Below are 24,618 nucleotides of genomic sequence, written 5' to 3'. Positions count from 1 at the left end.
CCCACCTTATTTTATTATTGTGTTAGTTGTTACCTACCTAGTTTTACTTTGTAAATCCGTTTTACTGTTTTACATAATTCTGTAATTTTTGTGACTTGTCTAATAAAATATTTATTTATTTAACGTGAGACTTTATTTTTAGGCACTGCATCTATTTACGTACTTACTAGTTAGGTAACTAACTATAGTACGCGACAGGTCGAGATGCCAATCGGGGAGGGAACGCCCCGCACACCCGGACGGCCTCGCGCTAACCCGGGCGAGCGCGGGTGACGTGGAGAGGTGCGGGGCGTCTCCCCGCCTCATACCCCGATTGCCATCTCGCCCTGTCACGGACTAAGTATATAGATTTACGTTAGTGACGGACACGGATTTTTGCCGAATAGACGCCTATCGTCGTCCTTCTGCATAAGTCGCCTACTGCGCAGGTCATAGATCTTTTTAGCTGTAGCTGCAGCACTGGTTAGTCAAATGCGGTTGACTGAAGCAAAAAATGCGTTGCGATTGACGTTTGCGCCTTGTGCTATAATATTACCCCGTGTTCGTTTGCTATTTTTGTACGCATTTTTAACCGACTTCCAAAAAGGAGGTGGTTCTCAATTCGGCCCGTTTTTTTTCAGAGATAAAGGAGGCACGCGCCAATATAATTTTATTAATGAGGAAGTTTCAGGGCGAACGTTCCGTAAAATTTTCATAGAAGTTGTTTGTAGTGTGTATTTTTCGTTTTTAGTGGGTGCAGTACACAGCGCCATCTATGAAAAATTTTTGGAACGTTCGCCCTGAAACTTCCTCATTGCGCATGTTCAAATCGTGTACATAAAAACTAAAAAGCAAACGAACAAGACTAATCTCTGATCAGAACTTATTTATCAGAGGTAAATCATAATAATAAAATAATCAGAACAATAATAAAACACCTTTATTGGTAATATTGAAAGTGGGAAATTAGTGGAAACGTGAAAAACTATAATAATTGCATTTGCGTACAATTTGGACTAGATTACTTTGTCAGCTCAGGTTTACATTGAATTAATTCATTCAATTGATTCAATTAATTATTACCAGTCGAGTGCGTTGGGCTATGCCGGTCACTTTTCCACTATGGATTTCCTGATTTCTCGTTCCGGATTTTGCTCGATATTCAGGCTTTATAATCTAACTTAAATTATTTATTCTTTTTTGCTCAATTCTTTATTGGTTGTAGGAATAGTGCGCGACAGATTGAGATGGCAATCCGCACAGCCCCCGCGCTAGACAGCGCGGGTGACGTGCAGTTGTGCGGGGCGTCCTCCCGCCTCATGCCCCGATTGTCATCTTGACCTGTCGCGCACTATGGGTATTTCCAATCCATATTCTTTCGCTTATAACAATAATTGAGAACTCCTCACTTTCAATTCAATTCTCTTTATTGCTAATTTGAGTTATTTCGAGATAGTATTCACACTATCAGTCAAAGAGGTCTTCAAACCAATTTAAAGATATAAACCACCCAGCCTAATTAACACCGACAGGTCGGCGCTGACTAGGCAATGGATCACCAACTCTAACAAGCAGCGTAAGATGAAAACCAGCTTAAGACCTGAAGAAAGGGCGAATTTAAGACCATGTCCAGAAAGGGCAAATTCTCGTCGCACGGATCCTTTCGCGCGTAGTTGCGTTCAGGAGAGCGCACGCGCACATGAATTAACGCACGCGGATCATGATACGAGGCGAGGTACTACACACTCTGATGCGTTGGACGCGGCTCTGAAACTCGCGCGTTGCATTCCTTCTAGACGCAACGTACGCGAGACATTTCGCGGCGAATTCGCCCCTTGGCTTGTAGGCTACGCGCAATAGTAGCGGCAAAGCAACGTGACCAACGAGGTGGCTCTTAGAACTTTTAGAAACCATTTTCTAGGCAAGAAGTTGTATTAAGTACTGTTGGAAGGCGTTCACAGTGCAGGGCACGCGTGGGAAGCGCGCTTCTATCGTCGCGTTCTGCAGAATCATCTCGCTTCAAACAGTTACCTTGTACCTATTAAAAATTGTACATCCGGTCAGTGTAACGTTTGTAAGTACCGCCGTTTAGCTGCCATCGCGCTTTTTATATACATTTCCAGATTATATATTATTTAAAGTGATAATTTATAAAACAAGTAGTCTTAAATGTGTTAATATTACCTATAAGCAAGATCTGCAATGTTATTTTCTAAATACACTTCCTCAACGCTGACATAGCGATGAAATTGAACCTAATGTGTTTGGTGTGGCAACACTTTTGGCATACAATTTTTGTATAATAGAGGCAGTTTTTTGACCGTCGGTCATTTGATCCACAACACATTTAAGGAAACACAACGCGATCTTAGGAGAACAGCACAGCAGTTATAAACATGAATAGATTAAAAACTAGCTAACGGCGACGTGTAAATAGTCACTGATCCTTGGTGCGTGTGCGAAATTAATTATAATAATTATACTGCAATAGTATGAAATTAGCGGCGATGGTATGTGCAACAAAAGACCTAGAAAAAACAACAAAATAATGCCTAAAACAGATATATACAAGGAAGAAATCACTGACCTGTTCTTATGAAATTCTCCAGGACTCCTTGAATCAGCCTTAGGGATGCGTGAGAGCGTTTCTAGATTTTCGTGCTGGTACCAATGCAAGGCCATAGGTGGCCTGCGCGCGAGCGGATGGTAGCGTGTCGTTTTTCAGACTGCGTTTTTACATATGGCGTTGACAGGTGCTCCTATGACGGGAGCGTGTGTGCGCGCGATTTGCCGCGATGCAACACCTATATAGCGTCATCTAGGGAGCTATGAATGAATTAACTAAAGAAAACGGTACAATGATTCTTTCTAGTAATAGGTGTATTAAACAATATTCTGCGTAATAATTTCCAGGTTTCTCATTGCACAACCATACTCCCCGCGTTGACGAAGTCCAATACTTCATAATTATTGCAATAATTTGCGCGAGTGATAATTAATCTAACTAAATAAAATAAAGTTTATTTATAAATCTAATAAAATAGCGGTAAAGAAATTATATTTACATCAAATTAATCAAGTTAAACACTAAGGTATCTATAGCTACTTATTCTAAGTACCTTTTATAAATTACAATGCGTTTGTTGCGTTGGAAGTGGGTAAAGTTTTACAACAGGGCGTTTGAATTCGCCAGATTCGGTTTTCACTAGAGCAACACGAACCACATTATCAGCCCCAGGATAAACCTTCGTAATTATTCCTAGCGGCCATTGTAAAGGCGGTAAGTCATCATGCCCAATTAAAACTACCGTACCTACTTTAACCGGATTATCAGATGTACACCACTTTTGCCTAACTTGTAAAGTGTGTAAGTATTCTAAGCGCCATTTCTTCCAGTAAGACTGAACTAAGCTATCTAGTAGTCTTTTTCGCTGTACGAGGTTAGGGCGTTCGCTAGGTAATGGCGCAGCGGGAAAATATTGCAGCGGAGTAGACATTAAGAAGTGGGCCGGCGTTAAAATTTCAGGATGCGGATCTGACGATATTAAACAAAGCGGGCGCGAGTTTAGTATGCATTCAATTTGCGTTAGCACTGTAATTAACTCCTCGTAGGTAAGAAGCTGATTACCGATGACTCGATATAAATGTGTTTTGACACATTTTATATTACTTTCCCACATAGATCCAAAGTGAGGGGACCGAGGGGGAATATTTTTCCATTCAATGCGATTAATTTGTAATTCAAGGTTTAACTTATTTTTATAATCGGAACTATTCAGAAGTGAATATACTTCGTTCAACTGCGATTTGGCTTTAAGGAAAGTTCCAGAATTGTCACTGTAAAAACAGGAAATCGGACCTTTGCGTGCTAAAAATCTTTTTACAGCCATGACAAAACAGTCAGTAGTTAAATCTGACGAAAGCTCAATATGAACGGCTTTTGTCACAAGGCATACAAATAAGCATATATAAGCTTTTTGCGACTGATAACCGCGGCGGCGCGTTGGTGTTACACGAAGTGGACCTGCGTGGTCCACACCTGTGTGCATAAAGGCTTTCGCTTCTTGCAGACGATAAGAGGGAAGATCAGCCATTATTGGCGTAGGATGCACGGGTTTTACTCGGAAACACGTGTTACATTTGTGCACTCTAGACCTAATGATTGTCCTAGCGTCTAATATCCAAAATCGTTGTCGAATAAGGGACATTAAAAGACTAGGCCCGGTGTGACAATTGCGCGAATGATAATGATCAATGATCAAGTTAACCGCATGATCATGTTTCGGAAGACGTGCGGGGTGTTTCGATTCGTAAGGTAAATCCGATTTAGAAAGCCGACCTCCAATTCGTAAAATGTCGTCATTATCTAAAAACACGGCTAGCCTTTGCAATTTCTTTGAAGGTAATTTTTTATTTTTTAATCGCGTGATTTCATCGCAGAAGTGAACCTTTTGAATGTCCTTTATTATTGCGTTTTCAACAGAATTAAATTTGTCAACTTCTCCGGTCGGCGGTAGAAGTCGTGCGAAGCGTAATACATAAGAAGCGGAGCGAATAAGTTTATTCCATGAGGAAAAGCGTTGCGATAAAACATATAATATCGGTTGTTCACATTGAACATCGGTTGTTATTAAAGCGGTTGATTTGAATTCCGGTAATTGATCGTCCTTGGTAGGCGAGAACTTATTTATTGGCCATTCCGATGGCGAGTCGCGAAGCCATTCTGGGCCGTTCCACCAAAGAGGGTGCGAGAGTAACTGCGATGGCAAAATACCACGTGATAAGCAGTCACTTGGATTTTCGATTCCCGCAACATGATAGAAATGTTGTGGGTCTAAATTTTCTTGACATTGCGCGACGCGGTTGCTAACGAAGGTATTCCACCTATGAGGCGAAGATTTTATCCATGACAGAGCTACAGTGGAATCGGAAAACGCAAAAATTCCTTCAATAGGAATGCGGGTGGAATATGTATCTTTTACGACCTTAACCAATTTTGACATTAAAAGCGCGGCACATAATTCCAATCTAGCGAGGGTTGTTATTTTGGTAGACGAAACTTTCGATTTTGAGCACAATAAATTAACGCGTATATTACCGAAAGCATCAGTAACATGTAAATAAATCACACAGCCATAGCCATTTAAACTAGCATCACTGAAGGCGACTATATTTACTATGCATCCTTCGGTGATACCAGTGTGACGCGGTATTTTTAAATTTGGAAGTACTGAAAAGTCGTGGACCAAGTCTAAGTACTTTTTAATTATATCTTCGGAAGGAGTTTCATCCCAGTCGATTTTTTGGAGCCAGAGATCTTTGATCAATAGTTTAGCGTACAAGATAACTGGCGCGACTAATCCTAAAACATCGAACAATCTAGCGACGAGGGATAAAATTGTGCGTTTGGTGCATTTGTGATCGATTTTGGAAATAGTCATGCGAAAAACATCTTCACTGGGCTCCCAAGACAGCCCTAAGACCTTTGTGGTATTATTGCTGTCGGTAAAGTTTACCGAAGCGCGATGCGTGTCTGGAAGACTGTCCAAAAGCGTTGACGAGTTACTTGACCATTTGATCAACTCAAACGAACCTAATTTGAACAACTCGATTAACTCTTGCGACAATGTTATAGCGGTTTGATCGTTAGTAGCTGAATGCACAAGGTCATCCATATATAACTGAGATTCAGCTATTTTTGCGGCGTCCGTGAAGCGATCACCTTCGTCCTGGCACAGTTGTCGCACAGTACGCATGGCCAAATATGGACTGGACTTAAGTCCAAACGGTACGCGGTTAAACTGAAAGGTGCGTATTTTATCATTTGCGTCAAACCTAAAGAGGATTTTTAAATACCTACGATCGCGTGGCAAAATTTCAATTTGTAAGTACATTTGCTTTATATCCGCAGTCATAGCGACTGGAAATAATCGGAAATTTAATAAAAGTAAAAATAAATCTGCTTGTAAGTTAGGTCCAGTATGAAGTACGTCATTTAATGATAGGATTCTATCCGCGGTTTTAGCCGATGCATCGGTCACGATTCGAACGCGACTCGAGCTTTTTTCGGGGCGAATAACAGCGTGGTGCGGAATATAATAGCCCTCGACTGTATTGCTATGATCCGAGACTTCAGTTAAGTAACCTTTTTTTATGTACTCCATAATGACCTCATTATAAGCAAGGCGCAAAGAATGATCCGTCTTCAACTTACGCTCTAACGCTAGCAAGCGGCGGTGAGCGACACAGCGCGAGTTCCCTAGTTCGGCTGCATTTTGCGAAAAGGGTAAACCGACTGAGTATCGACCACTCTCATCGCGAGAGACGGAAGCGCGGTATAAATTCTCGCATTCCGTTTCTGCGGGGCTGAGATGCGGTTTTTCATTAATTTGTTCCAGTTCCCAAAATTTTTGAAGATTTGTTTCTAAATCCTCCAGTGCGAGCGCGGAGAACGAGGATTCATCCAAATGTTTGGGACTGCACGGCGTGTAATCTCCCATTAATACGTATCCTAAAGTTGTTGATAAGGCGGCCGGGACGTTACTACCCGATAATATTTTATCGCCTAGATAAATATGTGGAAACAATTGGGCACCTAAAATTACGTCAATGTCTCCAGGTGCGTTCCATGCCAAGTCTGCTAGGGGTAAATCTTTGATATGGCTTATATCACAATTTTCAATAAAATGTGACGGTAAATTGTCTGTAAGACAATCTAACACTAACGCCTTAATATGATACTTATTAACAGGGTAAACGCGCGATTCTATGTTTAAATAAACATAACCATGTATTGGTTGCGATTTTAAACCTATACCTTTAATAGATGAATTAAAAACGGGAGTAATAGGCAAATTAAGCAATTTACAACATTTATAACTAATAATGTTGTTCTGTGACCCAGTATCTAATAAACAGCGAATAGTTAATTTCTTATTACTATTATAAGGCTGGGCGTATACTTGCGCGGTGGACAATAAAACGCTCGAACGCGGGTTATTTGTAGTGAATGAGCTCGAAGCGTGCGTAGGTAACGAAGTACTTGTGGATTGAACACTAGTCAGAGAGGCGGGCGCGGGAGACACGTCCACAGTTACAGCGGGCGTCGTGTTTGTGTGCGTGCGGCCTAACAGCGAATTGTTATTGTTTGTATCCGTATTATTATTTCGGCATAAGCTGGAATGGTGTTTTTTCCTAGCTGGGAGACACCGGACACAAGACGATCTAGACTTACATTTACTAAGAGTATGGAATAAAGATAGGCAATTTACGCACGCGTTCTTAGACTTAATAAAGTCGAATCTCGCTTGCGGCGATTCCATCTCCATATACTTATTGCACTGATATAAGTTTTTATGTATACCCTTACACAGTACGCATTCGCTTTGCGTCGAGGTGGTGGACTCGTTGTTCTCACACGCGACAAATGACTTGTAGGTACCTCGAGAACTAACATTCGATTTGTCCGATCTATTAATAGAATAGGTAGGTTTACTTGAGCGCTCGAGAACTTTAACCTGATATTGAATGAACTCAATAAATTGCGTGTATGACGGTATGTCGGACTGACTTGATCGCACCGTCATTTCGAAGTTTTGTATAGTTTGCGAATCTATCTTCTTTAAAGCAAGATATAAAAATATAAAATCAGTAAGATCTGGAATGTCTAACTGTTTTAAAGCGGCGATCGAAGCGGAGAATTTTTCGATAAATGTATTTAAACTATTAGCGTTATTTGTACAGTTCTTTAGTTCGAAAATATTATTTAAATAATGCGTACCTAATGCTCGCTTGTCTTGATACTTTTTTACCAAACTATCCCAAATAATATGATAGGTTTCCCCTGTAGGTACAATACCTGCAGTGAAATGCAATGCACCGTGCGATAATTTACTAATTAAATATTGAACGCGCTGTGCATCGGTTAAATTACTATTATTATGTATATTGGCCTTAAAAGATTCATAAAATAAGGGCCAATTCTCATTTTTTCCATCAAAACTTGGAATATTAATAGGCGGTAGCTTTATTTGAGGCTGAAATTGGCTATCATTGTTGCTTGTAGATGTGGAATCATTGCAACATGATAAGATTTTATTGCGTATTCTCTTAACAGGCGCATACAAATCCTCGAAAGCATCAAGAGGCTGATAATTAGGCGGTTCTGGTGGATCTAATTTTAGCGAAATAACGTTTATTTCGTCTAATATCGATTCAAACTTTGATCGAAGTTCATCTACCGTCTCTGACTCACTCAAGAATCTTTCATTTTTTCTCGACTCAAAATTTGAAATACCTTTAGATAGTTCATATAACCTATTCATTCGTTGAAATAGATTTTCCTTTTTGCAAATTAAAATATTTAAATGCGACGTTAATTTGTCCATTTTAACGACAAATTAACAGCAATAGTTCATAAATAAAATGTTAGCTAAGATGGCGGCTAACAAAGAACATACAAGGCGTTACGAGTAATTTACGTAAATCGAGTATATATGTGACTAGAAACAATATCCTAGGTTCGAATGGACCATTAATTGGATCGGCGACGTGTAAATAGTCACTGATCCTTGGTGCGTGTGCGAAATTAATTATAATAATTATACTGCAATAGTATGAAATTAGCGGCGATGGTATGTGCAACAAAAGACCTAGAAAAAACAACAAAATAATGCCTAAAACAGATATATACAAGGAAGAAACCGTCAAATACTTTTGACGACCTCCCTGGCGCAGTGGTGAGCGCTGTGGTCTTAATAGTGGGAGGTCCCGGGTTCGATTCCTGGCAGGGGTTTGGAATTTTATAATTTCTAAATTTCTGGCCTGGTCTGGTGGGAGGCTTCGGCCGTGGCTAGTTACCACCCTACCGGCAAAGCCGTGCCGCCAAGCGATTTAGCGTTCCGGTACGATGTCGTGTAGAAACCAAAGGGGTATGGGTTTAATAAAAACTGCCATACCCCTTCCAGGTTAGCCCGCTATCATCTTAGACTGCGTCATCACTTACCACCAGGTGAGATTGCAGTCAAGGGCTAACTTGTATCTGAATAAAAAAAAAAAAAAAAAAAAAAAAAAAAAAAGAAATCACTGACCTGTTCTTATGAAATTCTCCAGGACTCCTTGAATCAGCCTTAGGGATGCGTGAGAGCGTTTCTAGATTTTCGTGCTGGTACCAATGCAAGGCCATAGGTGGCCTGCGCGCGAGCGGATGGTAGCGTGTCGTTTTTCAGACTGCGTTTTTACATATGGCGTTGACAGGTGCTCCTATGACGGGAGCGTGTGTGCGCGCGATTTGCCGCGATGCAACACCTATATAGCGTCATCTAGGGAGCTATGAATGAATTAACTAAAGAAAACGGTACAATGATTCTTTCTAGTAATAGGTGTATTAAACAATATTCTGCGTAATAATTTCCAGGTTTCTCATTGCACAACCAACTACCCTCATATAAACAAGGCACAACTTTCCTATTTCTCTAAAAGACTTTCCTATGCCAAACAATAGAGTTGAATAATGGCTATTGTAATTTTTATACAAATAAACAATTTAACCAAGAACTCTAGTTATTGTATTTATGACCTAGAATTGTTAAAAACAAAAATCATACTGTTATTCGCATTATAAAATTGACTCATATTTGCTTACTTACAACAAAATTATCACTTGCCTATAATAATAATAATAATGATAATATACTTAACATATATTTTACAGATAATATCCTGGCTATGACAAATCATTTAATTACAACTATTATTACTATTTAATAACAAATTATTCTAAACCAACAATCTTTGTTACTATACTGTGCCCACGTTTCTTCATCCTAAATATTTGATACGATTCTAGCAACCATTTATCATAATAAAAATTCTTCACTAACCAACTTATAACAAGTTACAGCATATCTCTAACATTCTCACTAGAACTTCTTTCCCAGATCTGTCCGGATCTGTATAATCTGTAGATCTTATTGCTTACTAAGGGCTGTCCAAACTTTATCATGGCTCCTTCAAATTTATGCTGAAATACTTGCATCTCAGTTTCATTGTAACCATCTGGGTGGAACTTCTTATTGTCTCTACACACACTGTATTTATGTGCTCCTAGTAACTCTAGAGGTATACTTTTGCTGTTGGTTGTTAAATTAAACAGGTCATCGAATGATGTCATGGTGTCAAAATTCCTTATATTTATTGGTACTTTTTCCTGTCGCATCGTGTAGTAGTGAGTCTTTCTCATTATATCTGGATAGCCAAATTCAGCGTTATCATCATCCATTTGGTTAAGACAAAACACTAGTGCCTCTACAATATAAGTTCTTATAGATCTTGTAGGGTCAAAGTCATCCAACATAGCCTTCAGGTTGGTATGAACTCTGGGCACTAGAAACTCATCCCACGAGAGAATAGCTACATGGCTGACTTTATTTGACTCTTCTTTATCAAATCTAAAATGTCTAAACAGGCAATCAAGCTCGATTGCATTTCTCACAATCTCGTAAGACTTTGAAAACACAAAGGGATAATTTAACGGGAAGAACTGAATTTCCCATTGAGTTATGTCTGAAGGGAATAAATTCAGCCTTCGTATTACATCTTCCGATATCATACTGTCGTAAATTGTGAAATAATCAACTCCTATGATATGATGGAAAACAAGAAACTCAATAAAAGCATCCCTCGACACTATAGGAACATGATTAGGTATCACACAAACTGCTGGTTCTATATTGTTCACGAATCTTATGCTACCACTCTCACGAGCCTTCCTTTTTGTGTTCACTTGAATCACTTTATTGATTGGTGCATGCATTGGATTTATGTTGTAATCGTTTACATAGAAACTGACTCCTGTTGGTTTTCCCAAATTCTTGGTTAATGAGCACTCAAAAATGAATAAACGGTAATCATTTATAGGTTCAGAGGCAATCTTGTAGTTGAATCTGCCCGCTTTTGATTTGGAGCTGTTTTCGAGCCAAATGTTACATCTGAAATTTGGTGCGACGTGTGCTTTTCCAATAACAATAGTGTTGATTACATGCACATGTAAGGGGGTTAATTTTTCGTATTTATTATAGGATCGTAGAAATGATGAATATGAATAAAAGTTTTCGTCTATCTGTTGGAATAAAGGCGGGGTTTCCCTAACTTCCATCGACGAATTACGAAGTATCTCTGACAGCATGGTGGCATTGAAACCGGGTCCGCAGAATTCCACCTCAGACAATCCAGGCTTTCCAAAGAAGTTCAGCACTTCGAGCACATATCGGAGTCGGTAATACTCGTGGCGATAAATGAGAAGTGTAATTATACTAATGAAACACACCACAACAAGGATCAGCTGATAGTACTTCCTCATGATGTTGCCGGACGATTTCCGATGGGTCTTCATTTATTAGTCACCGTATAAATGCATTTAACTTGTTAGGTATAGTTCCCAAATAGTCAGACAAATGTAACGGAGTTTAAATAATAACATTTATTTATTCACTCTGTAAAATTGAAACAAATTCACAGAATACAACAAAATTCGACAATCGACATTGATCAAACAAATGTCACTGTGAGGTCACCGTCACTGTCAAATGTTTGTCGGTGTCTGTCAATATTTTTCAATGTTCCCGAATAGTAGATAATCTATGTTCCCGAGCGTTTCAAGCATAGATTATCTACTATATTACTTCAAGTTTAAGATTTTATTACTGTACCCTGCGTTGGGACTTGGGACCATAGATTATCTACTATATCTTGAGACCATTCAAATCTTGGCTTAAAAAAATAATACCTTGTTAGAGCAAGCTAGGTGTATAGAAAAGCTCTGAAGAGTCATAGAGACGTAAACACAGTTTTTTGTCATTGTCATAGTTTAGCTTTTTTTTGTTGGACACGTTGTAGTTTGTGCCCAACAAACCTCTGCGATAGTAATTTATTGCGAATATTACGAGTTTTTATTTAGTTTTCTGTTTTAAATTTAGTATTGAAGGTGTGTAGAAGCCATTTATGTTGCATTGCTGTGTAAAAGTTGTAGCGAACGCAAATTATGAAACATAACCTTTCATAGGTAAGTATTATTTCTTTTGTTGTTTTGTCCCTTTCGGGTATACGCATTTGACAAGTCTCCTTATTCTTAGTCTGAGACTGATACATACATGGGATACATGGGTCAAAAACAATTTTTTGCCTGATTTTCTGATGAAATGTATAATCTATACAATATTGCGTACAACGGGCTGCATAAAAAATTACACAAAATATCTATGAATTATACATTTAAATTTTCCCCATCCCTACTCTATGATTTTCACTATGGTTTTAAACTTCGATGACTTGCTTGCATTTGATTTTCTTTCATGTGGTAAAATAAAAACTAAATCATCATAATTCACTAAAAGTTCTGTTATTAATATTAACATATTGCTATTAGTGTAAGTGCGTGCAAAATGGCTCCGAGCAAGGAAGATATTTTGCGACAGTTTTGTGATGTTACCGGCGCTGATGAGAGCCGCTGCAAATTCTTCTTAGAATCTTCTAATTGGCAGCTCGATGTAAGTATTGTTCCAGTGCTACAAATTCAAGGCATCTTCACGACTAACTATAGGCCTATAGGACTACCCTATAAATTTCTAATCATAACCCCTTCATGCTACATCAACATCAACATCATACTTTCAAACAATTATTCTTGTCATCAAATGAAATCAAACAATAGTTGGTTAATTTATGAAAGTTAATTAAGCTAGCAATTAAGATTATATGAATGGCTCATTATGGGGTTGCTATAGAGTACAATACCATCCATTGGGATAGGGGGCAGTAAAGGGGGTGCTCCTGAAACTCTTAAGTTAAAATTTCAGAGCTCGAAAATCATTTTTTTAAATAAAATTAATCACTTTAATCACAATTAGCATTTTTAGAATAAACTAAACAAACACAATACAAAATCGCAAAATACAATAGATACTGTCATAGGTTACCACCGTTAACACCCTTGGACGATTTAACCTAAGGACGCGCCTCGCATGATTATTCCCCTCTGTCAATAGTAATGGATTTTTAATCCACTGCGTTTATAAACACTGTTTGCGGAATCGATTTTGTCATTGTCAGAATCGTTTTCGATGTGTGACGACGTCTTACACGCTGGGTGAAAAATGCCTGTTTGTGCCGTTAGTGAGTGCAAGAACAAATCAAACACATCAAATTTACAAAAAGATGGAATTTCATTTCATAAGTAAGTATTTTTGGTGTAATAAACGCTTTCTATAAATTAAATTACATAAATTATTATAATAAAATAACAATCGAGAACTTTACCGATTCAGTAATTGAGTACGTAATAATTCGGTAGAAAGGAGTCAACACTCCTCACGAGCTATATTTTGTTTTTTCTAAACAATTGCAACCCTCGATACATACAAATTAGGTTAAAATTTGAATACGCGTGAACAGCATGAAATTACGTAGTAGTACGATAGTGATTGCGGTTCGATTATCGATATCGATGAAAACATTTTCTTTATTATTAACGACTAAATTACCGTCTTCAAGTCAAGTAAAGTATAGTTATTATTAATTACCACAATTTTTTCGCTACCTATACTTGTAATAAAACTGGTCGATTTCTGTGATTTCACGTACTTAATACATTTAAAAAAAATTAAAGCAACGCAATTTTAGTGATAGGCGCGAAATGTATAAAATTTATGTATTAAATCGCCAAGAATGTACATAACATTAACCTAATGGTAAATAATGACGTGTTAAAAATAGAAGAGGCCACCGTGTGTGTTTACTAATTTATTTTCATAGTATCATATCTGTCTTATGGAATTTTGCTGTGGGGTAAAAGCGGCAGGTATTGAGAAAATTTTTGCATTGCTAATTTGTAAGGGCAATACGTGTTATATTTAATAACTTACATTTAATTTTTTTGGACAAAGAGTACACCATATTGGAATTACCATGTAAACCCAATGTGCAATAAATAAATGATTGATTGGAAAGAAAAAAACATTTTATTGATTGATATACCTACTAATTATGTTTGGTAGGCTTTTGCGCGGTCAGGTTTATTTTGTATTATATAATAATATAAGTCATTAATAAGCACATTTTCACTATCGAAATTTTAAATGAAAATTTCGTTATATAAAAAAATACAAAAGATTAAAAATGATATAAAATAAGTAAAAAAGTATGTGCATATTTTTTAAATAAATATTTTTCTTATTTTTACGTTGCATTATTAGTTTTTGGGATAATTACCTATTAAGTGAGGTGAATGTATGCAAGAATACGCTACGCTGACCAAACACTGGTTTTAAGTAATTAAATACGAGTAATAAATTCTTACTTCTACTTTTGTTTCTGAAAAACTATCGATATATTTTAAAATATCGATACGGTAGCATCGCAAATCAATTTGACTGTCTTACACTCGTAATGTCTTTGTATGTTGATGTATATAACTTATTAGTGTGCGTAAAATGTAGTAGTGTTGAAGATTTAGATATGTGTGTGTTAATAATGACACAAAACTTTGTTGAGTGAGTGTGTCAAGTTGTCTATGTAGTGTTTCCTCGTCCCGCACCAAAAGTGACAGAAATTTTTATTCGTAATATTAGGCGCGTTACAAGTCCATAGGTTAAATCGTCCAAGTTAACACCTGTAATACTTTTTTTTTTACTGATTTTACGGCTCTGGGTTCTAATCTATAATACTCTTGCTGCTGCTGTACAGACCAGTAAAGTAAACTTTTTTTTTCTAAACGGCTTTAAAGCGAGTCTTCTGGCGTAGCCTGTTTTAAAAAACTTAAGGATTGGATAGGTTAGGGGGGGGTTCATCCCCTTCTAACCTAACCGTTCCGAGTCGGAGTGCCAATTCGATTAAAGAAATCAATTGTTTGTCAAATGATATTTTATGAAATGACAATTTGTCTGGTAATTTGTTTTATCAAGTAAATTATTTGTAGAAACATAAGTTTTATAACGATCATAAAACGATTCATAATTTTGCCAAAATTTGTTTAGGAAATGAAACTTTGTCATTTGTTTTTTGTCAATTGGTTATTGGTCTTTTTTGATTATTATAGATTAGAACCCAGAGCCGTAAAACCAGTTAAAAAAAGAAGTATCTTGCTAAGTTTACTTTATTGGTCTTTGGTTCCCAGCAAGATTATTATAGATTAGAACCCAGAGCCGTAAAACCAGTTAAAAAAAAAAGTATCTTGCTAAGTTTACTTTATTGGTCTTTGGTTCCCAGCAAGATTATTATAGATTAGAACCCAGAGCCGTAAAACCAGTTAAAAAAAAAAGTATTATAGGTTTATGTTATGGTAATCTTTATATGTGTTCGTAGTTCATACTTTGCGGTTTTGTGTTTCTAAAAATGCTAGCGACCTAATTAATTTCATTTTATTTACATAAATCTGTATAAAATACGCGATTACGTGTCTTGAAATTAAGAAATTACGTAAAGATCAGTGCAAATTAATATCTTTCCAGTGAATATTAACGAAATCTATGTAGTAATCGTGTTTTCTATTTATAATGTTAATCATTTTAAAATTGTATAAATGTCTATAAATACGTGTCTCCGAAACTTGAAATTACAGATATGTAAAGTGCAAATGAACCTCTTTATACTGAATATTACCGCTATACCTATATAGTATAATATTCGTGAATAAATAGTGGTGAACCTTTCTATAGTGGAGCCTGAATAAGTAAGGCCTAAATTGCTTGATGCAGCAACACATCCTTTCCCAGTTCCTCTCCAAAGTTTGTCTGGGAGAGATTGCCTTAAAGAAAGGCACCTTTGCACTCTACAATTCACCTGTGTGCCTTTTTTGATTTTTTTAGGGTTCCATACCGTAATTTTATCTTATTATTTAAATAACTGAAAAAAATAAGAAATTTAATCGGTTTTGTCAAGATTTTCCCTTTTTAGGTTTCCGTACCTCAAAAGGAAAACCGGAACCCTTATAGGATCATTTTGTTGTCTGTCTGTCTGTCAAGAAACCTACAGGGTACTTCCTGTTGGCCTAGAATCATGAAATTTGGCAGGTGGGTAGGTCTGATAGCAGACATTAGGGTAAAAATCTGAAAATCGTGAATTTGTGGTTACATCAGACAGAAAAAAATTAAATTGTGGTCATGAACTAAAAATTAGTATTATCAATTTTCGAAGTAAGATAACTATATCAAGTAGGGTATCATATGAAAGGGCTTCACCTGTGCATTCTAAAACAGATATTTATTTATTTTTATGCATCATAGTTTTTGAATTATCATGCAAAATGTCGAAAAAATACGACTGTAGTAGGGAACCCTCGTTGCGCAAGCCTGACTCTCACTTGGCTGGTTTTTTCATTGTCTACAATATTTATACACCACATTACACCAGACACCCAAAACAAGTGCAGTGCTACCACAAAGGCATTCTAGGCAACATCTATCAGAACACAAAAAACGTTTCACAATGTAATTTACCTACAATAGTACTTTGCAGTCATTAAAGCTCCACAGACTTGCAGATACAGTAAAAGAATTTCCAGGATTATTGGACCATTAGTTTCAAAGATTACGTCCTACGTAAAACCTCACAAACTAACAAAATTCACCTTTATTTATAATATTAGTATAGATATCTAATTAACTGTCCTTAGTTTATTCTATCATACTTTTCGATATTTGTATGACCTAGTTAAGTAGAGTATAAGCACTATAGCACTAAGGCTGTGGTCTATAGAGCACACTTTGACTTTGCTCAGACTTTTAAGATTGAGTTAAAACGAGACAGATTTATGTGTATTTTATGTGATATACATCTGTCTCGTTTTAACTGTGTCTTAAGTCTAAGCAAAGTCAGAGTGTGCTCCATAGATCTCACCCTGAGAGTGCAGTTATGTACTTTTTACACTAAGAATTTGAACAGTTTCATTCTCTTAAATGTCTGATTGAAACTTATTGTTTAAATTTCAGGTAGCCCTGTCAAGTTTCTATGAGCACGGTGGTAACATAGAGGAAGCTGACAATGAGCCTGCACCACCACCACCACCAATAATGCATCTGTCGGACAGTGACATGGAGTCCCCGCCGCAGTCACCTGCAAAGCCGCAGAAAAAGGAAAAGAAGAAGCCTACAAACCCACACTTTGCCACTTTGGACTCTTTGCATCAGGAGAGCTCCAGTGAAGAAGAAGGTCAGTCGGTTTCATCAGCATCAATCCATTGTCATTCAACATTTAGGCTGAGATCTATAGACCTCACTTTGACTTTGCACTGACTTAAGACACTGTTAAAACGAGACAGCATTATAATATAGCTCGCGACTTCGTCCACGGACTAGTCAGAGCGGACCACTAAAATTTCGAACCCCTATTTTACCCCCTTAGGAGTTGAATTTACAAAAACCCTTTTTTAGCAGATGTCTACCTCATAATAGCATCTGCATGCCAATTCTTAGCCCAATCCGTCCAGTAGTTTAAGCTGTGCGTTGATAGATCAGTCAGTCAGTCAGTCACCTTTTCGTTTTATATATTGAGATTATTTCGTGATATCTATTTTATATTCAAGTGTCCAAATTTGGCTGGATAAATCTAAGAGAAGAAACTGTGCTTAACTTCTTCTGTAATGACTCAACATGTTCAAAAAATAAAGAGGATTCTAATTCAGACAGATCTAGAGAATCTAATGAAAAAGAGTTGAAAGAGGCTTTAGAAGAAATAAATAGACTGAAAAAAGAGATAGATAGATTGTCAAAAGAGAATTCAGAGTTGAAAGAAGAGTTAGCAAGATTAACAAACACAGAATCAGGTCTGTGTATTAAGTGTATATTGAAGTCTACTACCTACTATACAAACTATTTTAATCATGCAAGTATATAAGAGTACAAACCACATTTGTGTAGTGAATCCTTTAATATCATGAGTTTAGTAGCTAATGGCTGAAAACTATAAATATATAAAAGGAAAAGGTGACTGACTGACTAATCTATCAACGCACAGCTCGAACTACTGTACAGCATTTTTGCATGCAGCTAACTATTATGATGTAGCCATCCGCTAAGAAAGGATTTGCGAATATTAATTAACCCCTAAGGGGGTAAAAGAGGCAGTCGAAATTTTCTGTAATCTGTCGATAACTTACTTGGCAAATGCGGAACATTCACATTAATTCAGACAACCACATCCGCATCCACGGTTGTGAACCAGAGATGTCAAAATATTGGCATCCCCAACGCCTTGCTTCAAACGCACAACAGATGAAAACGTTTAAGTGCGGAAACCAGCCCAGAGTGAAGAAGAAGAAGAAGAAGAAGCCTTACTTCAAAACTGTGTTAAGCTTAAGTCTGTAAATAGTTTGTTTATATCTTATTTTTGCTTGTTTCAGGTGAAGCCTTCTATGCAGGGGGTTCAGAAAGGTCGGGACAACAGATACTGGGACCAGGGAAAGGTCGGAAGGATATTGTCACAGAAATGTTCAAGAGTGTTAGAGAGTGAGTAAACTTAAATTTTTAGAGCTTTACTATTTATTTTTATGTAGGTATACTTGACAAGAATTTTATTATTATTTTTATTTAGTTCATTTTTAAACCCTTCTTCTGAGAGTAGACTCGTGATCAGTAGTAAGTTGACGATGGGTTGAGATGATGAGGATTATTTTACGTTTCAGACGCGGCGCGGTAGTGTTTGACGAGGAGCAATCGTCATCGAGCCGCGGTCGAGGCGGGGTATTCAGTGGAACTGGATACAGATTAGGTAGGTATATTTTCATAAGCAAAGGTAAACGCACAACAGACGGAAACGTTTAAGTGCGGAAACCAGCCCAGAGTGAAGATGCAAAGGTAAATGGGCACAACCTGACCCACATTGCCAAAAGTGATTGACATGAACCAAAACAGTTTTAAATCCTTAAGGCCAAGAGTGGCCTACCAATCATCATCATCGTTAATATTAAAATGAGTTTGTTTTTTATGTTTCCTGTATTACACACTTTTACATACATACATACATATACAAAAAAAATGAAGCAAGTAGAGCCACTAAGATGACGTTGGCACCGATTCCGTTGTCTTTCTCTAAACTAAATTTAGAGTATCTGCTTCTTTTCTTTTTACAATGCTAAAAAGGGACAGAACATGAACATTACATTTAAAGACTCTAAATTTTAGTGCACGCTACAAATTTAAACAGTAGGCTTGCGACTGTGCGCTAAAATCATGGGTTTTTACCATCTAAAAATTAAATTAAAAACTGTCAAACTGCATCTGTCCTTTTCATATTACATTAGTAAGAAGAGGATGCGAATACTCTAAAATTAGGTTGTGCTCAGAATCAGTACCAATGACAAGTCAGAATACTATTTTACTAAGAACTTTACCAAATACAAATACCAAAACTTTTTAAATTTTTTTCGTGTTTCCCATGACAACGCGACCTGTGTTATTGTAGATCAGAGCCGTATTTGTATTTGTTGTTAATTTCGATTGTGTCCGCCGCGGTTATGGTTTCCATATTGGTGCGACAAGGCTCTCTTGGCACTTGAATGACATTGACAGGGCGCTGTTGGAGAACAAAGGCTTAGACTATTCAAACAAGAACAAAGGGGACACTTTACGGCAACGTAAGTTCCGATTTTCGCCACGCGCAAAGATTGCATTGTCGCACTGTACAGTGACCGTTTACCTTTCTAGAGAGCCTTTAAAAAATTTGGTTAATAATCTTGGTAAAATGTGGTTTCAGGTCAAACAGCGGATGACCATGAGCAGGTTACTCCAGGCAGGACGGCAGGACAACAGGCAAGTTCATTTTGATTTATTCTTTACTCCAGGCAGGACGGCAGGACAACAGGCAAGTTCATTTTGATTTATTCTTTACTCCAGGCAGGACGGCAGGACAACAGGCAAGTTCATTTTGATTTATTCTTTTGCAAAATATGAGGGTTGCATTTTGACTTACGTTGTGTGTTCTCTAGATTGCAAAGTTTTAATGTTGCCGGCTAGTTTTAAGTCCAAAAATTTATATAACACTACATGATGCCCGCGACTTCGTCCTCGTGATTAAGGTTTTTAAAATCCCAGGGGAACTATTTAATTTTCCGGGATAAAATTAGCTTATGTCCGTCCCCGTGATGTTCAAAATTCAATATACATATTGAATTTTGAACATCCGGTATTTTGAACATACATTTGGTATCTCCAAAAATATGCTATCACCACTACAATGATATTTATTGCAATTGAGCCCAGTGTATTATGTTGTGTGAGCCCAGCCCATTATGTTGTAACTCTGTACCGTTTGTGCAGGAGAACCAGCCCCGCGCAGTCCGCCTGCAGCTGTACCGCGAGGGTTTCTCCGTGGACGGCGGCCCTCTACGTCAGTACTCAGACCCTGATAACGCGGAGTTTCTTGGCTGCATACGACGCGGGTACGTGAATAAATTATGCAATTAAAAAAGTTATCCCACTTCTGATGTGCTCGCGGTTTTTAATAAGATAAGAAATTATGTTTATCTGATTAAAAATTATTTTATCGCCTTAAATTATTTTTATCGCCCTTTAAGGACCTTTTAACGTAAATCAGTCTAGGCGGACCCCTTCTAGGTGGACAGATGAAATCAAGCAAGAGACCTTTATGTCCAGCAATAACTGTATCTTGTTGATAATATTCACAGCACCCCACAGCACTCCCCCACCATGCTATGAATTTCAAACAAACATTATTTTAGTTTGAAGAAACAGATGTATTTCCTTGTATTATCGAAAAGTAAAATGAGATTTGAAATCTCGCTTCTATATATTTCAGTGTATTTTCAGGGAGATCCCAGCAGAGCTGTCGGGCAGAGGTGAGGTGCGGCTGAGCCTGGAGGACAGGCGACACGAGGACTGCCCGCGCGCCGCCTCGCGCCACCAGGCCTTCTCCGGGAAAGGGCAAATGCTCGGCAGGTGAGACTCACTAGCCTGCTCATGTACTATCAAAGTCAAAGTCAAATATTTTATTCAAAATAACTAATAAATTACCCTTTTTGATTGTTGGATTTGTAAGATGATAATATAGTTGTGATAATGTTTACGTGACCTTAAAACTAAAGCTACGAGGGTTCCAAACGCGCCCAGGTCTGAGAAGAGCCCACAACAAACTCAGGCGATTTTTTTTTTACTATTACCACTTTACAAAATCATTTGAACTATCATAAAGCTGTTAAGTTAAGCAACTCATTCCCAAGCTTTCTTATCAATTAAATAATCCTTTACATTTTAGTAGAATTTTTCAATAAGTTTACGTTTTATGAAAACTTTGTACTTGTTGAGAGACATGTCCAATATGTCTTCTAGAAGCTTATTATAAAAACTTATAGAATTATCTACCAACAAATGAATTGCTAACTTTACTTAGCCCGAAAGTAGATGATTGCAAAAGTTGTAATAAGTTCAACTTATAGTTTCATGTGAACAACCAACTTGTCAGTTGGCGTGGATTGATTAATAATATAGTATAGGGATATTATAAAAACTTATAAAATTATCTACCAACAAATGAATTGCTAACTTTACTTAGCCCGAAAGTCGATGATTACAAAAGTTGTAATAAGTTCAACTCATAGTTTCATGTGAACAACCAACTTGTCAGTCGGCGTGGATTGATTAATAATATAGTATAGGGATATTATATTTAAGCCTCAATAGCTCAACGGTTAAAGGAGCTGACTGAAATCTGAAAGGTTGGCTGTTCAAACCCCACCTGTTGCACTATTGTGGTACCTATTCCTAGCGCAAGCTTAACGCTTAGTCGGAGGGGAAAGGGTAATATTAAATATTAGTCATCATGATAAACTTTTTTAATTTTATTATGTGTGATTTGCGGTTAGTCCGAGGACTTATAGCAAATTAGGTGCATGTTATTGTTTTGTAACGGCTGCTCCTCTTTAGGAGCTAGCACTCAACTCTTTATTGCCTATCAAGAAGCGAGGTCGAGGATACATTTTCTCTTTAGGCGTCTCGGGTAGTCCTCAATTAAGAGCCTGGTGAACATGATAAACTTGGCTAATATACTTTAAAAAAATAATAGCTTTGACGAGGAAATTTGTAATGAGGAGGTTTCCAGGCAACGTTCGAGAAAATTTTCATAGATGGCACTGAATACTACCACCAGTAAAGATGAAAAATAATACCTATATCTATATGTTCTATGCTTTAATGTTTAGGTCGTGTCAATCAATGACATAGATGAAGAGTAAGAGCTAGCGTACACTGCAATTTTCCCACAAAATCTGTCGACTATAATAGAGAAGTAATTAATTAATTTCGCATCCGATTTAAATATAAAAATTTAAAGCATAGATCATATAGGTATAGATATTATTTTTCATCTTTAGTGGTGGTAGTATTTAGTGGTATCTATGAAAATATTCTCGAACGTTGCCTGGAAAACTCCTCATTACGTTGTTACGGACCTACATCCACGCCAACGGCGAGCAGTATCATCTAGTAGTAATATATTGTTACTTTCTTCAGTCCGACGCCGGCCACAGTGGGCGCCACAGTGGCGGTTGCGGCGTCGTCCGACGACGGCGCGGCCAACCAGCGCGCCGCGCAGGAAGCCGTCACACTGGACGAGAGCAGCCCCGTCACGACTGTGCAGGTGTGTAAACTCCCTCATATGTAACTCGATGCGAGCTGAATTGCACTCTATTACGTTGTAACAAGAGTCGCTATTTATATAAACACTAGCTGATGCCAGCTTGGATTTAGATTTTTGAAAATTTCGTGGGAACTCTTTGATTTTCCGGGATACAAAGTAGCCTTTGTCACTCTCCAGGTCTTCAACTATATCTATGTAAAAAATCAGGTCAATAAATTACTCTGTTGCTGCGTGATTGAAGGACAAACCAACAAAAAACACTTTCGCATTTTTATAATATGGGTAGGGAAGTGCACGTAGAAGGTACTATTAATTTATTTTTCTATATCTGTTCATTGCACAGTTCCGACTGGCCGATGGAAGTCGTCTCACGGGTCGGTTCAACCACACGCACACAGTCGCCGATCTCATACAATACGTGTCTCGAGCCGAGCCCATCTACCAACTCCAGCCCTTCGTGCTCCTGACCAGCTTCCCCAGCACTGAGCTATCGGACCGCTCCGCCACGCTAGCGCAGGCCAACCTTCTCAATACCACCCTATTGCAGCGGCTCAAGTAGTGCGTGCAACATACTGTGATGCTTAGTGATACAAATATTACATTAAATATTACAACTACATTCAATGCATGTATGTTTTATTAACAAACACATACCGCAAACATTAATATTTTAATTCGAATATACCACTAAACTAACCCGGAGCGTTGGCGTATGCTTACGTAATGGATAACACCCTATTGCAACGACTCGAGTAGTGCGCGCGACACACTGAATACTGATGCCTAGTGATACAGATTCAACAAATATAACATATACATTCAATATAAGTCCCGCAAATTGCTATTGCGCTGGAACCGTGTCTCATTAACGTCGAAATGACTTCATTTGACGTATATTTAAGTGAAAATATACCATCTACTCGAAACTTCAGACTAGAGCTGACGTCACTAAAATGGCGGCCACGCGCATTAGCAATTTGCGGGACTTTAAAGTATTGTAATTTGTATGTTATAGCGAAAATAAACTCAACAAGAAATCTCTTAAAACCTACAGGCTTAAAATATTGTAGTTAGGTTTCTTACACGAATTAAGAGTTTTTGAATTAAAGTATTGTAATTTGTATGTTATAGCGAAAATAAACTCAACAAGAAATCTCTTAAAACCTACAGGCTTAAAATATTGTAGTTAGGTTTCTTACACGAATTAAGAGTTTTTGGTAAATCTCGCGGGTTCGGGAAATACTCCTATGAAGATAAAGTCATTGAACTTTAAACCCATAGATAAAATGCAGTCAAGACAGCTGTTTCAGAGGAAATAATTTTCTAATAATGTAGAATTTTCTCAATATATAACTTCTTAAAAAATGGAAACTTAAAAGATAAAAAAGAATCGTTTGCAATATCATTTGCTCAAACATTACATACCTTTGTATATACAGCTGCTGCAAAGCCATAAAAAATAAACTATCATTATAATCTTTTAGTAAAAAAGACATTAGACATTTATTTAAATTAATAATAACGTTTGGTTGTAAAGTTATACGCTACCTTAAAAAAATTTAGCTTGCATTAGACTAGCAGATTTTGTAATTTTGTATCTAAATTATCTAGAAATGTTGATGCAGTGATTTGGTTTATTTTTTTATGTTTTAAAAAGAAATAATTGACTGTGAATCCGTGATTTTTGTATGGGAGTAATGTAATTTTGCAAAATAAATATATTATTATTTCTTAAATTGAATTTTCGTTTTATTTAACCTATTCCGTTTTATTCCGGTTCATAAGAACCGGAACATATTTTCTCATATTAATTATTAGGAAGTGTTTAAATAGACGCAAACTGTCGTTTGATTTAAAAATTGATACAACCACAAGTGAAGTTACTCCATTAAAAATTGAATCTTAATGGTTTGCGTCTAGGAATAAATTTTAAAAGCTAATAAAAAACTGGTGTTAAGCTATTTTTTTGACCGAACGACCACTAAAAACTTTATGGTG

At 37.3% G+C, this 24,618-nt stretch overlaps 2 protein-coding genes across 3 annotated transcripts; one reads left to right on the top strand and one right to left on the bottom strand.

Annotated features, from left to right (window-relative positions):
- Window positions 1-9,743: 9,743 nt before the first annotated feature.
- On the bottom strand, window positions 9,744-11,514 carry LOC117983724 (uncharacterized). Its single transcript, XM_034970338.2, has one exon. It carries the CDS (start codon window positions 11,369-11,371, stop codon window positions 9,875-9,877), a length of 1,497 nt encoding a protein of 498 aa, XP_034826229.1. The 5' UTR covers window positions 11,372-11,514; the 3' UTR covers window positions 9,744-9,874.
- A 375-nt stretch (window positions 11,515-11,889) lies between these two features.
- On the top strand, window positions 11,890-24,361 carry p47 (NSFL1 cofactor p47). 2 transcript variants are annotated; one of them, XM_069499490.1, is made up of 10 exons: window positions 11,890-12,040; window positions 12,404-12,524; window positions 16,962-17,181; window positions 18,371-18,476; window positions 18,653-18,738; window positions 19,723-19,778; window positions 20,286-20,407; window positions 20,796-20,924; window positions 22,494-22,620; window positions 22,964-24,361. In XM_069499490.1, the coding sequence occupies exons 2-10, from the start codon at window positions 12,420-12,422 to the stop codon at window positions 23,177-23,179; spliced, it is 1,167 nt and encodes a 388-aa protein (XP_069355591.1). In that variant the 5' UTR covers window positions 11,890-12,040; window positions 12,404-12,419; the 3' UTR covers window positions 23,180-24,361. The 2 variants fall into 2 exon arrangements, with proteins under 2 accessions (XP_069355591.1, XP_034826214.1); XM_034970323.2 differs by lacking the exon at window positions 11,890-12,040 and having other exon boundaries at window positions 12,277-12,524.
- The last annotated feature ends 257 nt before the right edge of the window (window positions 24,362-24,618 follow it).

This window comes from Maniola hyperantus, chromosome 7 (genome assembly GCF_902806685.2).
Source record: "Maniola hyperantus chromosome 7, iAphHyp1.2, whole genome shotgun sequence".
Taxonomy (NCBI): Eukaryota; Metazoa; Arthropoda; class Insecta; order Lepidoptera; family Nymphalidae; genus Maniola; species Maniola hyperantus.
Note: the sequence above shows the minus strand (reverse complement) of the source record. Positions and strands in the feature narration are given on the sequence as shown.